Genomic DNA, 13863 nt, shown 5'->3' on the forward strand with positions numbered 1-13863 from the left:
ATGCTACTATTACACACAGTGCTGTTTGTACTACTGATGGCGGGGTGATGTCAGAGCTGCAGACACTGACGGTTCTGTGTGACTTCCTCAAACCAAGTTCACCATACATCTGCACCCATGAACTCATTTAATCTCCGAGTTGTACGCATCCTCTCCAGGCGAGCCTGCTTCACGGCCGTCAGGATCAAAGAGAGATTGGTAGTAGTGAGTCAGTCATCCATTATTCTGCTCTGGAAATGTGTGGAGCACAGAGAAAGAACACACACGAGTGGAGAGAGTATTGCTTTAACACATCTCTGCTTTCATACCTTTCATCTCGTGCCTCCACCTCCTCTCCAACATTCAGCCCCTAGTGAGTCTCTCACCTCGTTGCCATTCCTCTCTGTTTCACTACCATCTTTTCATTTTGGCTTCTCTAGCCTTTATCAATCCCCTCTCTCGGCATTTTATCTATCCATCTCATCACTTTCCTGCCATCTCTGAGGTCTACTGTATGTGTCATTCATCTTCTGTTGTTTGTTGATTGGCTGCCTGTCTCTCTCTACCATGTGTCACACCCTCCATTAACTGAGGTCGGGGATAACTGCTCCTCAAAGTAAGCCAACAGCTCTTTCTCTCTTCTTTTTCCTCTCTTTTGTGTCCCCACACTAAGCCACTTATTTATGAAAAAGCTGTTTATGTGTAAAAGCAACCAGTGATCACACTTCTATTTTTTAGGTTGTTTTCTTGAAGATCTAATGTTTCAAATCAATAGTAAAGTTACTACATTTGTTTTTTTTTCCTAATTTGGTCGGCAATCATAAAAGATTGCATAACAGCCAACATGTAAACAGGTGTCAGCAGGGTTGTTCTTGGTTATATTTCTGGAGATTTTACAGCTTGTTATGCTGAATTTATATTCTATGATAACACACATTACACACTGAATGTAGGGTTTCTTAAGGCTGATTCAAATCTTTTAGACGAAATTTGTTTATTTTGTAGGCAAAAAGAAAATTAAAATGAAAGGAATTTAGTATTTACCACTTACCACTGCTTTTAATACTGTATACTAAAAACATTTACTTAGTTTAGTTAGTGGCTGGTCAAAAATCTCTCAGGTACGTAAGGTTCTGAAGGAGGTTCTGGCCGCTCTTGTTCTCCATCATCACAGTGTTATACTACAGCCAAACACACACACTTGCGCTTCCATTTACAGACACGTTTGTCCGACAACTGAATGATTATAAACTAGTGGTTTGATCACAGCTCATACATGCCACCAGTTAAGCAGTATGAACAGTATTACCAGCGCTGCTGCACTGAAATACTCATCAAATTGCCATTTTATGGCTGAGAACTCATCTGACAAAGTAAAAAAAAATAACTTAAAGACAACACCCGTTTGTGTGATTAGCTTCATTTACATTTTGAATAAGTGTTCATAGACAAAGTAAGAAAGATGGCTTTGTAATTTCACTGCCAAGTCATTGTATTCCAAAAGCTTAATATTCCTTGTTTTTGAAATGCTTAGTTTTCAGGTATATGAAAAAACACACACTGGCTTAGTGTTGATGAAAGGACAAAACAGAGAGAAACAGATACATTTCCAGATGTTGCTGACTCAGTCTCAGTCTTGTGCTGTCAAAGTCAAATAAGGTCAGTGTGATGATATCAATACTGTGTTTTTTTTTTGGGAGGTAAGAGTCTGTCCTGGGTTTGAATCAGGTGTGATGTTATTTGTCCATCAGTAATAAAGCCTTTTGCAACTTTCAGCCTGACACTCGTGTAAATAGAAGAAAGAGGTACATTGCAGAGGTACCGTATGTAGAGAGCAGCTTTGGGGCCATTCAGAATTTCGACACTGAAATCCAATTTCACACAAGTGACGGACAGTGAAGGAGGCATGGAGTCTGAATTAGAAATGGAGCAGAAGGAAGCAGAATGACAAGTAAATGGAATCAGAGCAAAGAAAATCATGAATGAAATTCGAACACAGAGAGAAAGATATGCATTTTAACGTGTGCAGACACACACACACACACACACACACATACAGACTGTGTCTTCCTAAGCAGATATTTCAAAGAATCAAAGGCAGTCAATGTTTGAATTAGCCCTCTGTTCTTCATCCAGCCTGTGCCTACTTTCTAGTGTTCCTGATAATAGAGCGTCACAGACTATAACATGGAATAAAGCGGCTGTGATGAGTTACACTGTTGATATGAATCATTCTGTGTTGCATCTTTCTTTCTTTTTGGGCCTCTACTGTTGTGGTAAGAAAAGATAGTGAGTTAAAAGAGGGTGAGAGCTGAGGAGAGGGAGAGGAAGATTAAAGAGTGAATGCAAAGGGGAGGATGAAAGAGAGATTGAGAAGAGGAAAAGGTAGAGGAAAGTGGGGAGTAGGGGGAGGGAAAGCTGCAGTAACAACAAGGTGTGTGTGTGCGAGTATGTTGGCACATCTAACAGGAAAAGTGGGCTGTTTCATAATATAGTGGAACACTAAGCCACTAAAATGAAAAGTACACAGTAGGGCTGGGCGATATGGAGAAAATCAAATATCACGATATTTTTGACCAAATACCTCAATATCGATACCACAACGATATTGTAGTGTTGACTATTGGTGCTTTCACAAAATATTTACACAATGAGATTTTTGATAAATAATCATCAGTAATGTGGATATAATGACTAAGTGGGTAAAGGCAAATAATAGAACAGTTACAACAGTCTGGTAAGTTCAGAAAATCACATCACCTTACTGTAATGCAGCCTTTAAAACCAGGAAAAGACAACACTTATGCCATATTACGATATCCAAAATCTAAGACGATATCTAGTCTCATATCACGATATCGATATAATATCGATATATTGCCCAGCTCTAGTACACAGACCTGAGCTCCAGTGCGCACACACTTTTGTGACACATTGTGTCTGTTTCTGGCTCAGTATGTCACGTGTATTAATGTTTCTCTTGTTTTTTTCCACCTCGTTTTTCTATTCCACCTTCCTGCTCCTGGTTTTCTTTTCCCTTTTCATCTTTTGGTGTGATACAATTTTCTGATACTTCCATTTTTACCTTTTTCCCCATCCTACTTTTTTTCTTTAACTAATTTATTCTGTCCTTACTTTTTCCTTCACCACACTCACATCTGCCTCCTCGCTTCCCTCCCTCATTTTTTCCCACCTCCCTTCTGCTTCCCGGGATCCAGAGAAAGGTAACTGCTCTTCATGGTGTGTTCAAGTGTGATCGTGCCTCTCCATTGTTTTCAGTAATCGTTGTGCCAAGACTCCCAACCCCCCCCCCCTTGTGCAATCACATATGTCACCTCAGGTATCAAATCAGTGGCTTTGCTTCGCCCAGAGACACTGTTGCTCTTTACAGGAGTGCAGCAGCACTACTGAAGGTCTAAATCACTGGTGTTAAATCATCAGCGAGCCAGACCGGCCACAGGCTATTTCCTATTAAGAGTTGCATGCTGTTTTATAGCATTTTGATCCCCCAGAGAGGGAACAGAAGTCATAAAAGAACCATTTGTAGTATGCGAGGCAAGGCCATTCATGCTGCTTTGGTGACACACTGCTCAAATGTCCCTGAACGAAACGCACTGGACGCATACACACACACACACACACATCATTGTACTTTTCTTTCTGGCCAAAGGCGCAGAGCATTATCGACCCAATGTGTGTGAGCACACAATTAAGCAGAGGAGACAGTCCAGATAATGGACTCATAAACACAAAGAGCCCGCTTTGATAAATGCCATATTTCTGTTTGTCTATGGTTATTTGGGAGTGTGCAATGTGTGTGTGTGTGTGTGTGTGTGTGTGTGTGTGTGTGTGTGTGTGTGTGTGTGTGTGTGTGTGTGTGTGTCAGCTGTCTGGTGACACTGCCATCCAGTTGGCTTCTCTGCATGTCCCCACTCCCCTCTTTCACTCTGCTTTGTCTGTTCACTCAATCATTTCAGTCCTGCCTAGAAACATATCCACCTACATTTTTGTTCTGCAGCTTGTCTCACCTGTTAATGAGGAAGAAATGTGTCTTTCTTTCATCTGTGTGCGTGTGTGTGTGTGTGTGTGTGTGTGTGTGTGTGTGTGTGTGTGTGTGTGTGTGTGTGTGTGTGTGTGTGTGTGTGCGTGCGTGCGTGTGTGCGTGCGTACGGTGCGTGCGTGCGTGCGTATGTGTGTGTGTGCGTATAGTAGCTCTCACAAGCTGTGTTTCATCTCCCACCCACTTAGTGCAGAAGGTTTCTTTCCTGGTGGAGCTTCCTCTCTCAGTCTCACCCTCATACTCTCCATTTTTTCCCATGTGACACCACTGTGAAGCGCTCAGCACATAGTTTCCTCAGGCGCTGGGACACACATCTGCCTTCCCGTATGCTATGTGTGCCAACCTCTACTTTCAGTTCAGGAATGACTATGGATAGAAAAAACCTGTTGTTTACAAAGCAACAGCACACAACATGCCACATGTTAAAGGGGCTTTAAGTAATCTATTTATCAAAGAAAGTTTGACTGCTGTACAAGAAATTACAGCAACACCCTTAAAGCTTATGACAGAGCTGTTAATACACAAATAATGAAGTAACATTTCCACAATAAATGAGGGCGCTAATTAGAGCGGAGCCATAACAAGAAATAGGTAAATATATCATGATGCAAAATGGGGCAATAATATTGTGTGTTGTCATTTTTTAAATTTCTTGCAATTCATTTTTCTGGCTCTTTATTGCATTGTTGAACAGCTGACCGGAAATAGGTGCAGAGAGGGGGAATGGAAAGTTCTAGTTTCCTTTTTGATGTTTGCTAAGAGTTACCTCCTGACAACACATATAGAATGAAGAAAAAAGATTTTAAAAAGCCCACTCCAATAGAACGGTTATTGATCAGGGGGATGAGAATAAAATGTGGGTTCAAATCCTGGGTGGGCTTTCAAATTGACAGTAATATATTACAATATTAGATATTTCAACAGGCTGCTGATAATGCCAAAATTGAACCCAACAAACTCAATAAAAAAGGCTGAAGAGAATGTAAAATACAAATTTGGCAATCATATCCACATATGCTATGTGCCCTCTGGGAAGATCTGTTTAATCTAACAGAAATATGCAACAATGTCTAAAGGAGGCTCTCCAAGGAGTCATACCAGGAGGCTTTGAGAGGAAGCTAGGAAGCTAGACGACAGCTAGTAGCAGTTATTCAGTGTGATAGCATTAAGTGGATAAAACCTGACTCTCCCACATACAATATATGGAATGGAGTAGACATTTGTTCCATCCTATAACACTTATGAGATGGAACAAATGTTATTAAGAGGAATTTACAAAGAGATAGTATTCAGTGATGATACCATTAATGCAGTGAGGTTATTTTTCATGTTTTGTTTTTTCTTAGCCATAAATAACCACAAATTGTTCTCTCCCATCTCCCTTATCAATCACACATAAACACCAATTACATCATGCCACATGATAAAACAATTCCTTGTTATGAGGTTAGCAAACTGCTTTCTTTTTTTCTTGATTTTCTTTAAAATCATTAGTATTTTTCTCCATCACTTCATTTTGATATTTATGTGGTTTGTTCATTTACGTCTCCTTCCACATATAACGTTAGAGGGCAGCTGGGGAATGTATAAAGAAACTGAAATTTGAATATATATAAATAAGTATACACACTGGAAGATAACCCATCTGGTGGGTTTAATTACTGAATCATCTCTATTATAGGACAACAGAGATTCTTACTTGCTGCCCCTTTAACAAAGCAAAAATGTTTGGTACATCTGCTGTAGAGGTACATCAAGGTATCTTGTTTTTGTTTCTTGCATTAGAAAGTCATGTGTCTTCTGTCCGTGTTTCAGGGACTTTGCCTATGTGGCGAGAGACAAAAACACGCGGGTGCTGAAGTGCCACGTGTTCCGATGTGATACCCCTGCCGCAGCCATCGCCACAAGTCTCCACGAAATCTGCTCCAAGGTGGGTGTCATTACCGCAGCTGCCTCCGCATGAATGAGCTCATCTGGTGCTCTGAAACAAGTTATCAAGCTTTAATCAGAGTGACTTTTGAAAAGAGAAAAAAACTCTTTTTTGTTGATGCAGTTATCCAAAGGTACTTTTTAAGGTTGTAACTTAGATGCTACTCCTACATGCATACATAGAAGAACTAATAGCAGTGCAAGAGACAAGATTTATGTTATCTTTTACTTGAGAAGTAAGAACTGAGGAGAGAGATAGAGGGAATGTTTAAGAGCCTTTACAGCGAGGAGAGGAGATAAGATTCAGGTTACAGAGCGAAAAAGGAGTTTCTGTGTGTGTGTGTGTGTGTGTGTGTGTGTGTGTGTGTGTGTGTGTGTGTGTGTGTGTGTGTGTGTGTGTGTGTGTGTGTGTGTGTGGTACACATAAATATACAGTATGTAATGGGAAATACCTGGTAAATACAACAGGGTCACATCATATTTCCAGATTTGATCCGTTTCCCCGCATTGATGATCACCTAACCCACCCCACAGTAGGCTCATGAACATCTGATTATAGGATGTCTGTTAAAAAAGAGACAAAAAAGTAATATGTATAGTATGTCAAAAAAAGTCATAGTTTAGTATGTCGAAAAAAGTCAAGATATAGTATGTGGGAAAACGTCATAGTATAGTATGTCGAAAAAGGGGATAACAAAGTCATAGTATGGTATTTAGAAAAAGAGTTGTGATAACCACTGAGCCACTGTGCCTCCAAATAACTTATATTGAAAGCAGTTATAAAATAGTATGTTGAAAAAAGCCATTAAAAAGTCACAGCATGGTATGTTGAAAAAAGTGATAATATAGTCATAGTATAGTATGTTAAAAAAGGCGTAGTAAGTATGTCCAAAAAAGTGATAAAAAGTCATAGTATAGCATGTCAAAAAACGTCATGAAAAGGACCATCCTGGAATGGGAATCAAACCTGGGACAGAGTCTGCAGTAAGTATTTGCTGGTTATCTGTTGGAGCTATGTTAACCACTGAACCATTCTGCCACCAAAAACAATGTTGAAAACAGTTAGAGCATAGCATGTCGAAAAAACCACATTAATAAGTCATAGCATGGTATGTCGAAAAAAGTGATAAAAAACTCATGATATAGTATGTCGAAAAAAGTCATAGTATAGCATGTTGAAAAAAATAGGATGCAGTAAACAAGCCTGTTGCGCCTAAAACAGATGTGGTTCTGAGACGTCCATTCTCAGCACAAAGTCTAAGACCCAAATTCCAACAAAATACCGAAGCAATGCTTCTTCTGAATGAACCTTCCATCTGTTTGCACCTCTCCTCCCACTGGTGCACTGTACGCCATAATACCACAAAGACAGGCAAAGTGTGAGTATGCCGAACATAATCATTTGGGCCTGTTGTGGATCAGTCCTTATGATGTAATCCACGTATGGCCCCTTTCACTTGGCAGAAGAATTTGTAGATCCTCAGAAACAGATTCTCCTGCTGGCGGCTTTCATCAGGGTCAATGTTGACGTTATACAGATCAGCAGGTCTACTGCCAGCTGCAGCTCCATCGTATGAATAAGTGGTGGCTGTAGCTGAGTAGTAGTGTCTGAATCTTCATTACTTAAAGGAGCGGTGTCTGAGACTCCATGATGTAAGTCAAAGATGGCTAAAGCCCTGTCATCGTACATAGCACTGGTCTCTTCTACTGGAAAAAATAGTATCAGAATCTATGTAGTTTGAACCACTGGGAACTGATGCTCTATCAAAACTCAGTCATAGTTTTCTTCAGTGGCTAAATCTTCCTCACTGGAACCAGCACTGTCTGATGCTCCATAATATGATTTAGTAGCAGTTTAAGCCCTGTCGCAACCTGCTTATATGTCAGCTTCATGGACACCAAGTACCACTGTGACCAACCTGTAGTCATTGCCATTTTATCTTTGTCTACTTTTTTCAGGTATTATCTGAATTGCATTACCCAGATTTCTGAACAGATTATTAAAGTTGAGATTACGAAGCTCTGACATTTTGACTGAAATATGAAATACATTCAGCAATATTAAGGAATTAACTAGAAAATGCATTTCCTGCAGAAAATGCTTGTGAATGCTGAAAAGCCAAATTAGTAGAGCAAAACTGGATTGCTGGCATGATTGCGTAAGAAGGTGAAGTAGTGATAATAGTGGGAAAAGTGGGAATGGTTTTAATTAGTAATTTAATTAGTATTAGCATTTCATTGAAATGTTGAATAGTACAATAATGTATTAAACAAAAGTGGACTATTTTAAGTTTGTTTTTTAAACGAAAACTCATTGTATAGCATTTTGAAAAGTCATAGTATAGGTATGTCAAAAAAGTGATAAAAAATCATATTATAGCATGTCGAAAAAGTGATGAAAAAGTCATAGAAGAGTTTATCGAAAAAAAGTGATTACAAAAGTCTTAATATAGTATGTCGAAAAAAAGTCATAAAAAAGTGCTAAAAAGTCATAGTATAGTATGTCAAAAAGTGATAAAACAGTCATAGTATAGTGTGCAGAAAAAAGTGCTAAACCGGTCACTAAAGTATGTCCAAAATTGTAACAATATAGTATGTTTAAAAAAATGGTAAAAAAAAAAAAGGTCAAAAAAGCCATTAAAAAAGTGATAGTATGGTATGTCAAAAAATGTCAAAGTATAGTATGACAACAAGTGATGAAAAAATAGCTAACCTGGTAGAGCGTGCGCCCCATGTTCAGAGTCTTAGTCCTTGCCGCAGAGGCCACCAGTTCAATTCCGAAGTGTGGCTCTTTGCTGCATGATATCCCCCCTCTCTCTCCCCTTTTGTGTCTAAGCTATCCTATCAAAAAAAAAGCCACCGTGCCACTGAATAAAATACATTGAAAAAAGTCATAGTATATAGTATGTCAACAAAAGTGTATAGTATGTCAAAAAAAAGTATTATGAAAGTCTAAGTATGGTATTTCGAAGAAAAAAAAAAATCAAGGTATATAGTATGTGGAAAAAAGTCAAAGTATAGCAAGTAATATGTATAGTATGTCAAAAAAAGTCATAGTTTAGTATGTCGAAAAAAGTCAAGATATAGTATGTGGGAAAACGTCATAGTATAGTATGTCGAAAAAGGGGATAACAAAGTCATAGTATGGTATTTCGAAAAAAAAATCAAAGTATAGTATGTCGAAAAAAAGGGATGAAACTGTCACAGTATAGTATATCAAAATAAGTCATAGTATAGTATGTCGAAAAAAGTCATTGTATAGAATGTTGAAAAAAGTTATAGTATAGTATGTTGAAAAAGTGATGAGAAAGTAATTGTATCGTATGTCAAAAAAGTGATAAAAAAGTCATAGTATAGCATGTTGAAAAAAGTGACAAAAAAGTCAAAGTATTTTATGTTGAAAAAAACGTCGTGAAAACAGCCAGCCCAGACTGGGAATTGAATCTGGGTCAGAGTCTGCAGTTACTAAGTTTGCTGGTTGTCTGTTGGAGTTGTGATAACCACTGAGCCACCATGCCTCCAAATAACTTATATTGAAAGCAGTTATAAAATAGTATGTTGAAAAAAGCCATTAAAAAGTCATAGCATGGTATGTTGAAAAAAGTGATAATATAGTCATAGTATAGTATGTTAAAAAAGGCGTAGTAAGTATGTCCAAAAAAGTGATAAAAAGTCATAGTATAGCATGTCAAAAAACGTCATGAAAAGGACCATCCTGGAATGGGAATCAAACCTGGGACAGAGTCTGCAGTAAGTATTTGCTGGTTATCTGTTGGAGCTATGTTAACCACTGAACCATTCTGCCACCGAAAACAATGTTGAAAACAGTTAGAGCATAGCATGTCGAAAAAAACCACATTAATAAGTCATAGCATGGTATGTCGAAAAAAGTGATAAAAAACTCATGATATAGTATGTCGAAAAAAGTCATAGTATAGCATGTTGAAAAAAAGTGACAATAAAGTCATAGTGTAGTACGTGGAAAAAAACGTCATGAAAAAGACCTGCCCAGAATGGGAATCGAACCTGGGACAGAGACTGTAGTGACTATTTGCTAGTGCTTTGATGGAGCAGGGATAACTACTAAACCACTGATCTTCCAAATAATATATGTGGAAAACGCCATTAAAAAGTCAAAGCATGGTATGTTGAAAAAAGTGATAATATAGTCATAGTATAGTATCTTAAAAAATGTGTAGTATAGTATGTCCAAAAAAGTGATTAAAAAAGTCATAGCATGTCGAAAAAAAAATGTCATGGAAGGGCAATCAAACCTGGGATAGAGTCTGCAGTGATTATTTGCTGGTTGCCTGTTGGAGCTGTGCTAACAACTTAGCCACTGTGCCATCAAAATAAACTATGTTGAAAACTTAAAAATCAACTTAAAAATCAAAACTTGAAATCATGGCATAGTATGTTGAAAAAAGCCATTAAAAAGTCATAGTATAGTTTGTTGAAAAAAGTTATTAAAAAGTCATAGTATAGTATGTTGAAAAAAGTCAGTATAGTATGTCTATCTGAGATGAACTGAAAGAGCCTTGGTACACTTCCTATTGAAGAAGCCTGAAAAAAGCTTAAACAATACATGGTATCAATATATTGACAACACCATGAGCACCAGAAAGCATTTGCGAACATATTGATATATAATTTGTGTGGATAAAGTTAAAAAATGTGCGCATATCAGCGATTTGAAAAACTGGTATGCTTTGCCCCTATGTTGAATACACGCACAAATCCCCTTAAAGAGCTGAACATTTTGATATTTAAATGCTTTTTGTAGCTGAAAGTATGCAGAAGTAGTAGGCGACCAAGAATTGTATGGAAGAATTGGATAACAATACTGTGAGTGCTGCTGAATCAGCATTCACACAATTACAGTAATCAGTTGATTGTAAGGAGATTTTTTGATGGGTGTAGTAGTATATTATTTGCATGTAAACAAATTTGATGATTGTTTTGAATTTCTTGGACTTCTGTGGACTTCACTGTGGTACACATAGCCTTCTGTACACAAAGACAAACCAGCCTGTCCTTAGTCCAGCAGTGACCTTGTAACAGATGGATATACCTGGAACTACAGATCTTCTCCCTAAGAGACATGTTGACCCTTTTAGAGAGGAACGTTTTTTTTTCCTGTTACTGTAATTTCTTCTTATCACATACCCTGAATTGAAGGAAGAGTGTGTATCTGTGTGTCTATATTTCTGTAGTTCTCGGTGCGTGCGTGCGTGCGTGCGTGCGTGCGTGTGACCATGACTCTTCACACCGCCTATTTTAAACAGAGTGGTAGTTTTCTCTTTTCTGCAGCGGAGAAACGTGGTGACCTGAGTCTTGCAGTTGCGCAGCGGGCTTTCTTTCTTTGTGTGTGTGTGTGGGGGTGTGTGGGGGTGTGTGCGTGCGTCTTCTTGCATGTTCCCCTGTGTGCAGAGTTGCAGACTCACCATAGACTTTGATAAATGACTCCTACAATTAATCAAGTATCTGTAACAGGTTGAGTGCAGCAGCTCAGTGCAGAGGCCATGCAGAATATTCAACACTTTTTAAACAGTATGTGCACTGCAGCAGAACAGCCAAGAAAAGAGAGAGAGAGAGAGAGAGAGAGAGAGAGAGAGAGAGAGAGAGAGAGAGAGAGAGAGAGAGAGAAAGAGAGAGACAGTTTCTTTTTAGACAGCTGAATTTAATATATCATTTGGAAGACAAGGTTTTAAAGGATAAGGCTGGTAATATTTAATATTTTTCTTATTGTAGTAAAATCCCATAATAAGACCAAAACCAACAATACATTGATCTACTTACAAGTAATACCTGTGTAGCCAAAGCCCGATACAGCTTATTCCTTTGTGCCATACAGCTCCATTGTTGTCCAACAACTATTAAAAACACATCTGTAAGCTACACCGTTGTACTGGGTGACATATTTCGTCAAAATGATTAATATGAGCCCTGTAGTTTATTCTGAGTCAATCCATATTCTCCATCACTAGCGCACCAATATGGCTGAAAATAGTTCCCAATAAACACAGTTTACTCTTGTTTGAGTAACATTTGCTAACAACCACAGTGCCAAGCTGTTTTAGGAAATTACCATTTTGAAAAAAAATTATATATTTGTTACCGGTTTTTAAAGATATACATCTTCAGTAGAAACAAATGTGTTGAGGAAGTCAGAAAGTATTGAGAAAAGGAGGAACACATTGTTGGTTTTGGTCTTTTCATGGAATTTGTTGACAATAACAAAAATATATATATCACGTCTTATCATTTAAAGGTCCCATGGCATGAAAATTTCACTTCATATGGCGATAGGTGTAAACTGAGCCCTGGGTATCCTGCTCTGCCTTTGAGAAAATGAAAGCTCAGATGGGCCAATCTGGAATCTTCCCTTTATGAGGTCATAAGGAGCAAGGTTACCTCCCCTTTCTCTGCTTTGCCCGCCCAGAGAATTTGGCCCGCCTATGAGAGAGAGAGCGACATCATGGCTTGCAAACAAGCAAAGTGGCAGTTGGTCAAGGCCACACCCCCACCCTCCACCTTGCACCCCCTCTCTCATCTTCAATAGCATTTAAAGCTACATACACCGAAATGGCACATACTAAGGAAAGCTCATTGTGGGACTGGCTCTAGTGGCTGTAATTCTGCACCAAGGCTGAATTTCGGGAAAGAGACTTCAGATACCGTATTAGGCAGTCCCTCCAGAAAAACGTGATTATGCGATCGCATAATTCAATGCATAATCAGCCAAAGTCCGCATATTTATGCGGGGGCCGCATTTTTTCAAATACGCCGCACTTTCGCCGCATAAATTGCAGATTTCCGCGCAAAATATGCAGGGCTTGCATGATTTCATAATCCCCGCATTTTCGTTGCAAAAAAGTCACATATATCTTAGTAGAAAGTTGAAAAATGTTGCGTTTACTTCACACAAGAGCAGCCATTTTCCCCTGTTGCCATGGGAACGTTATGAAGTGACGTAATTATGCGACGTGAACATCATCGAAAAGCTGCAAACCCCGCGATTAAGCTATGATGAAACCGCAGTTTTTGCAAGTTCCTGCAATTTCATCGCATAAAATTGCATAAATATCCCGCATATTCCATCGCATTTTTTAAGAAAACGTGCCGCATAATCAAGTATTTTTGCCCGCAACAATGAATTTTTGATTCAATTTTTCTGGAAGGACTGATTAGGGGACCACTAAGGCCTATATAAAAGCATCCAAAAAGCAGCATGTCATAGGACCTTTAAATTGTGTTATTATTTCTTATGCTTATTTGTGAGACAATCTAAGCTTATTTGACCACTGTTGTGTCCATTCAACCATGTCTTTTTTTTCTCTTCTTATCCCATTCTGATCGCTTTCGTCTTCTTTCTTTTTTTCTCACCTCTCTTCTCTTTCTTCTCCTTCCTTTCTTCTCTAGATTATGGCTGAAAGAAAAAGTGCCAAGGCTGCAGCTAGCAGCTCCTCGCAGACCGGCTCTGATGTACCCCTACAAGGTATACACACACCACACACATGCACACATCTTTTTCTTTGAGTTTTCTTCTTTAGTAGTTCCCTCATGAGAGAATTGGATTTGTCAGTTGTGTGTTATCTTCCCTGCTGTGATTTCTTGTCTCACATTACAGCATTCCTTCACATCTGAAACCATATATATGTGTTTTTAAAAAATAACTTATCGCCTCAGGAGCGACTGTGAACATTTGTTAATAGAAAAGATAACAGTGTGTGGTTCAGTTACACACAGATAATGCTGACTTCAGAACAACTCGCTTCACAATCACTGAGTTTTATCCACCAAGCACTAATTCTATTCACCGTTTCCCATTTCGCTAAGTCCCACCGCTTGTTCCTCACAGTCCCAAGTAATTATAGGAAGAAAGAGAAAAGGTG

General features: G+C 38.6%; 1 protein-coding gene across 7 annotated transcripts in view; it reads left to right on the forward strand.

Moving 5' to 3' along the window:
• Positions 1–13863, forward strand: part of LOC116064251 (amyloid-beta A4 precursor protein-binding family B member 2) — a 38197-nt gene that overhangs the window by 20037 nt on the left and 4297 nt on the right. For 4 of the 7 annotated variants that reach the window (XM_031319309.2, XM_031319310.2, XM_036007337.1 and 1 more), the window contains 3 exons: positions 3198–3203; positions 5855–5969; positions 13391–13466. In XM_031319309.2, the coding sequence (XP_031175169.1) occupies positions 3198–3203; positions 5855–5969; positions 13391–13466 (197 nt within the window). Of the gene's footprint in view, positions 1–572; positions 596–3197; positions 3204–5854; positions 5970–13390; positions 13467–13863 lie in introns of all 7 variants that reach the window. The other 3 variants (XM_031319312.2, XM_031319315.2, XM_036007341.1) reach the window with 2 other exon arrangements.

Source organism: Sander lucioperca, chromosome 1, assembly GCF_008315115.2.
Source record: "Sander lucioperca isolate FBNREF2018 chromosome 1, SLUC_FBN_1.2, whole genome shotgun sequence".
Classification (NCBI taxonomy): Eukaryota; Metazoa; Chordata; class Actinopteri; order Perciformes; family Percidae; genus Sander; species Sander lucioperca.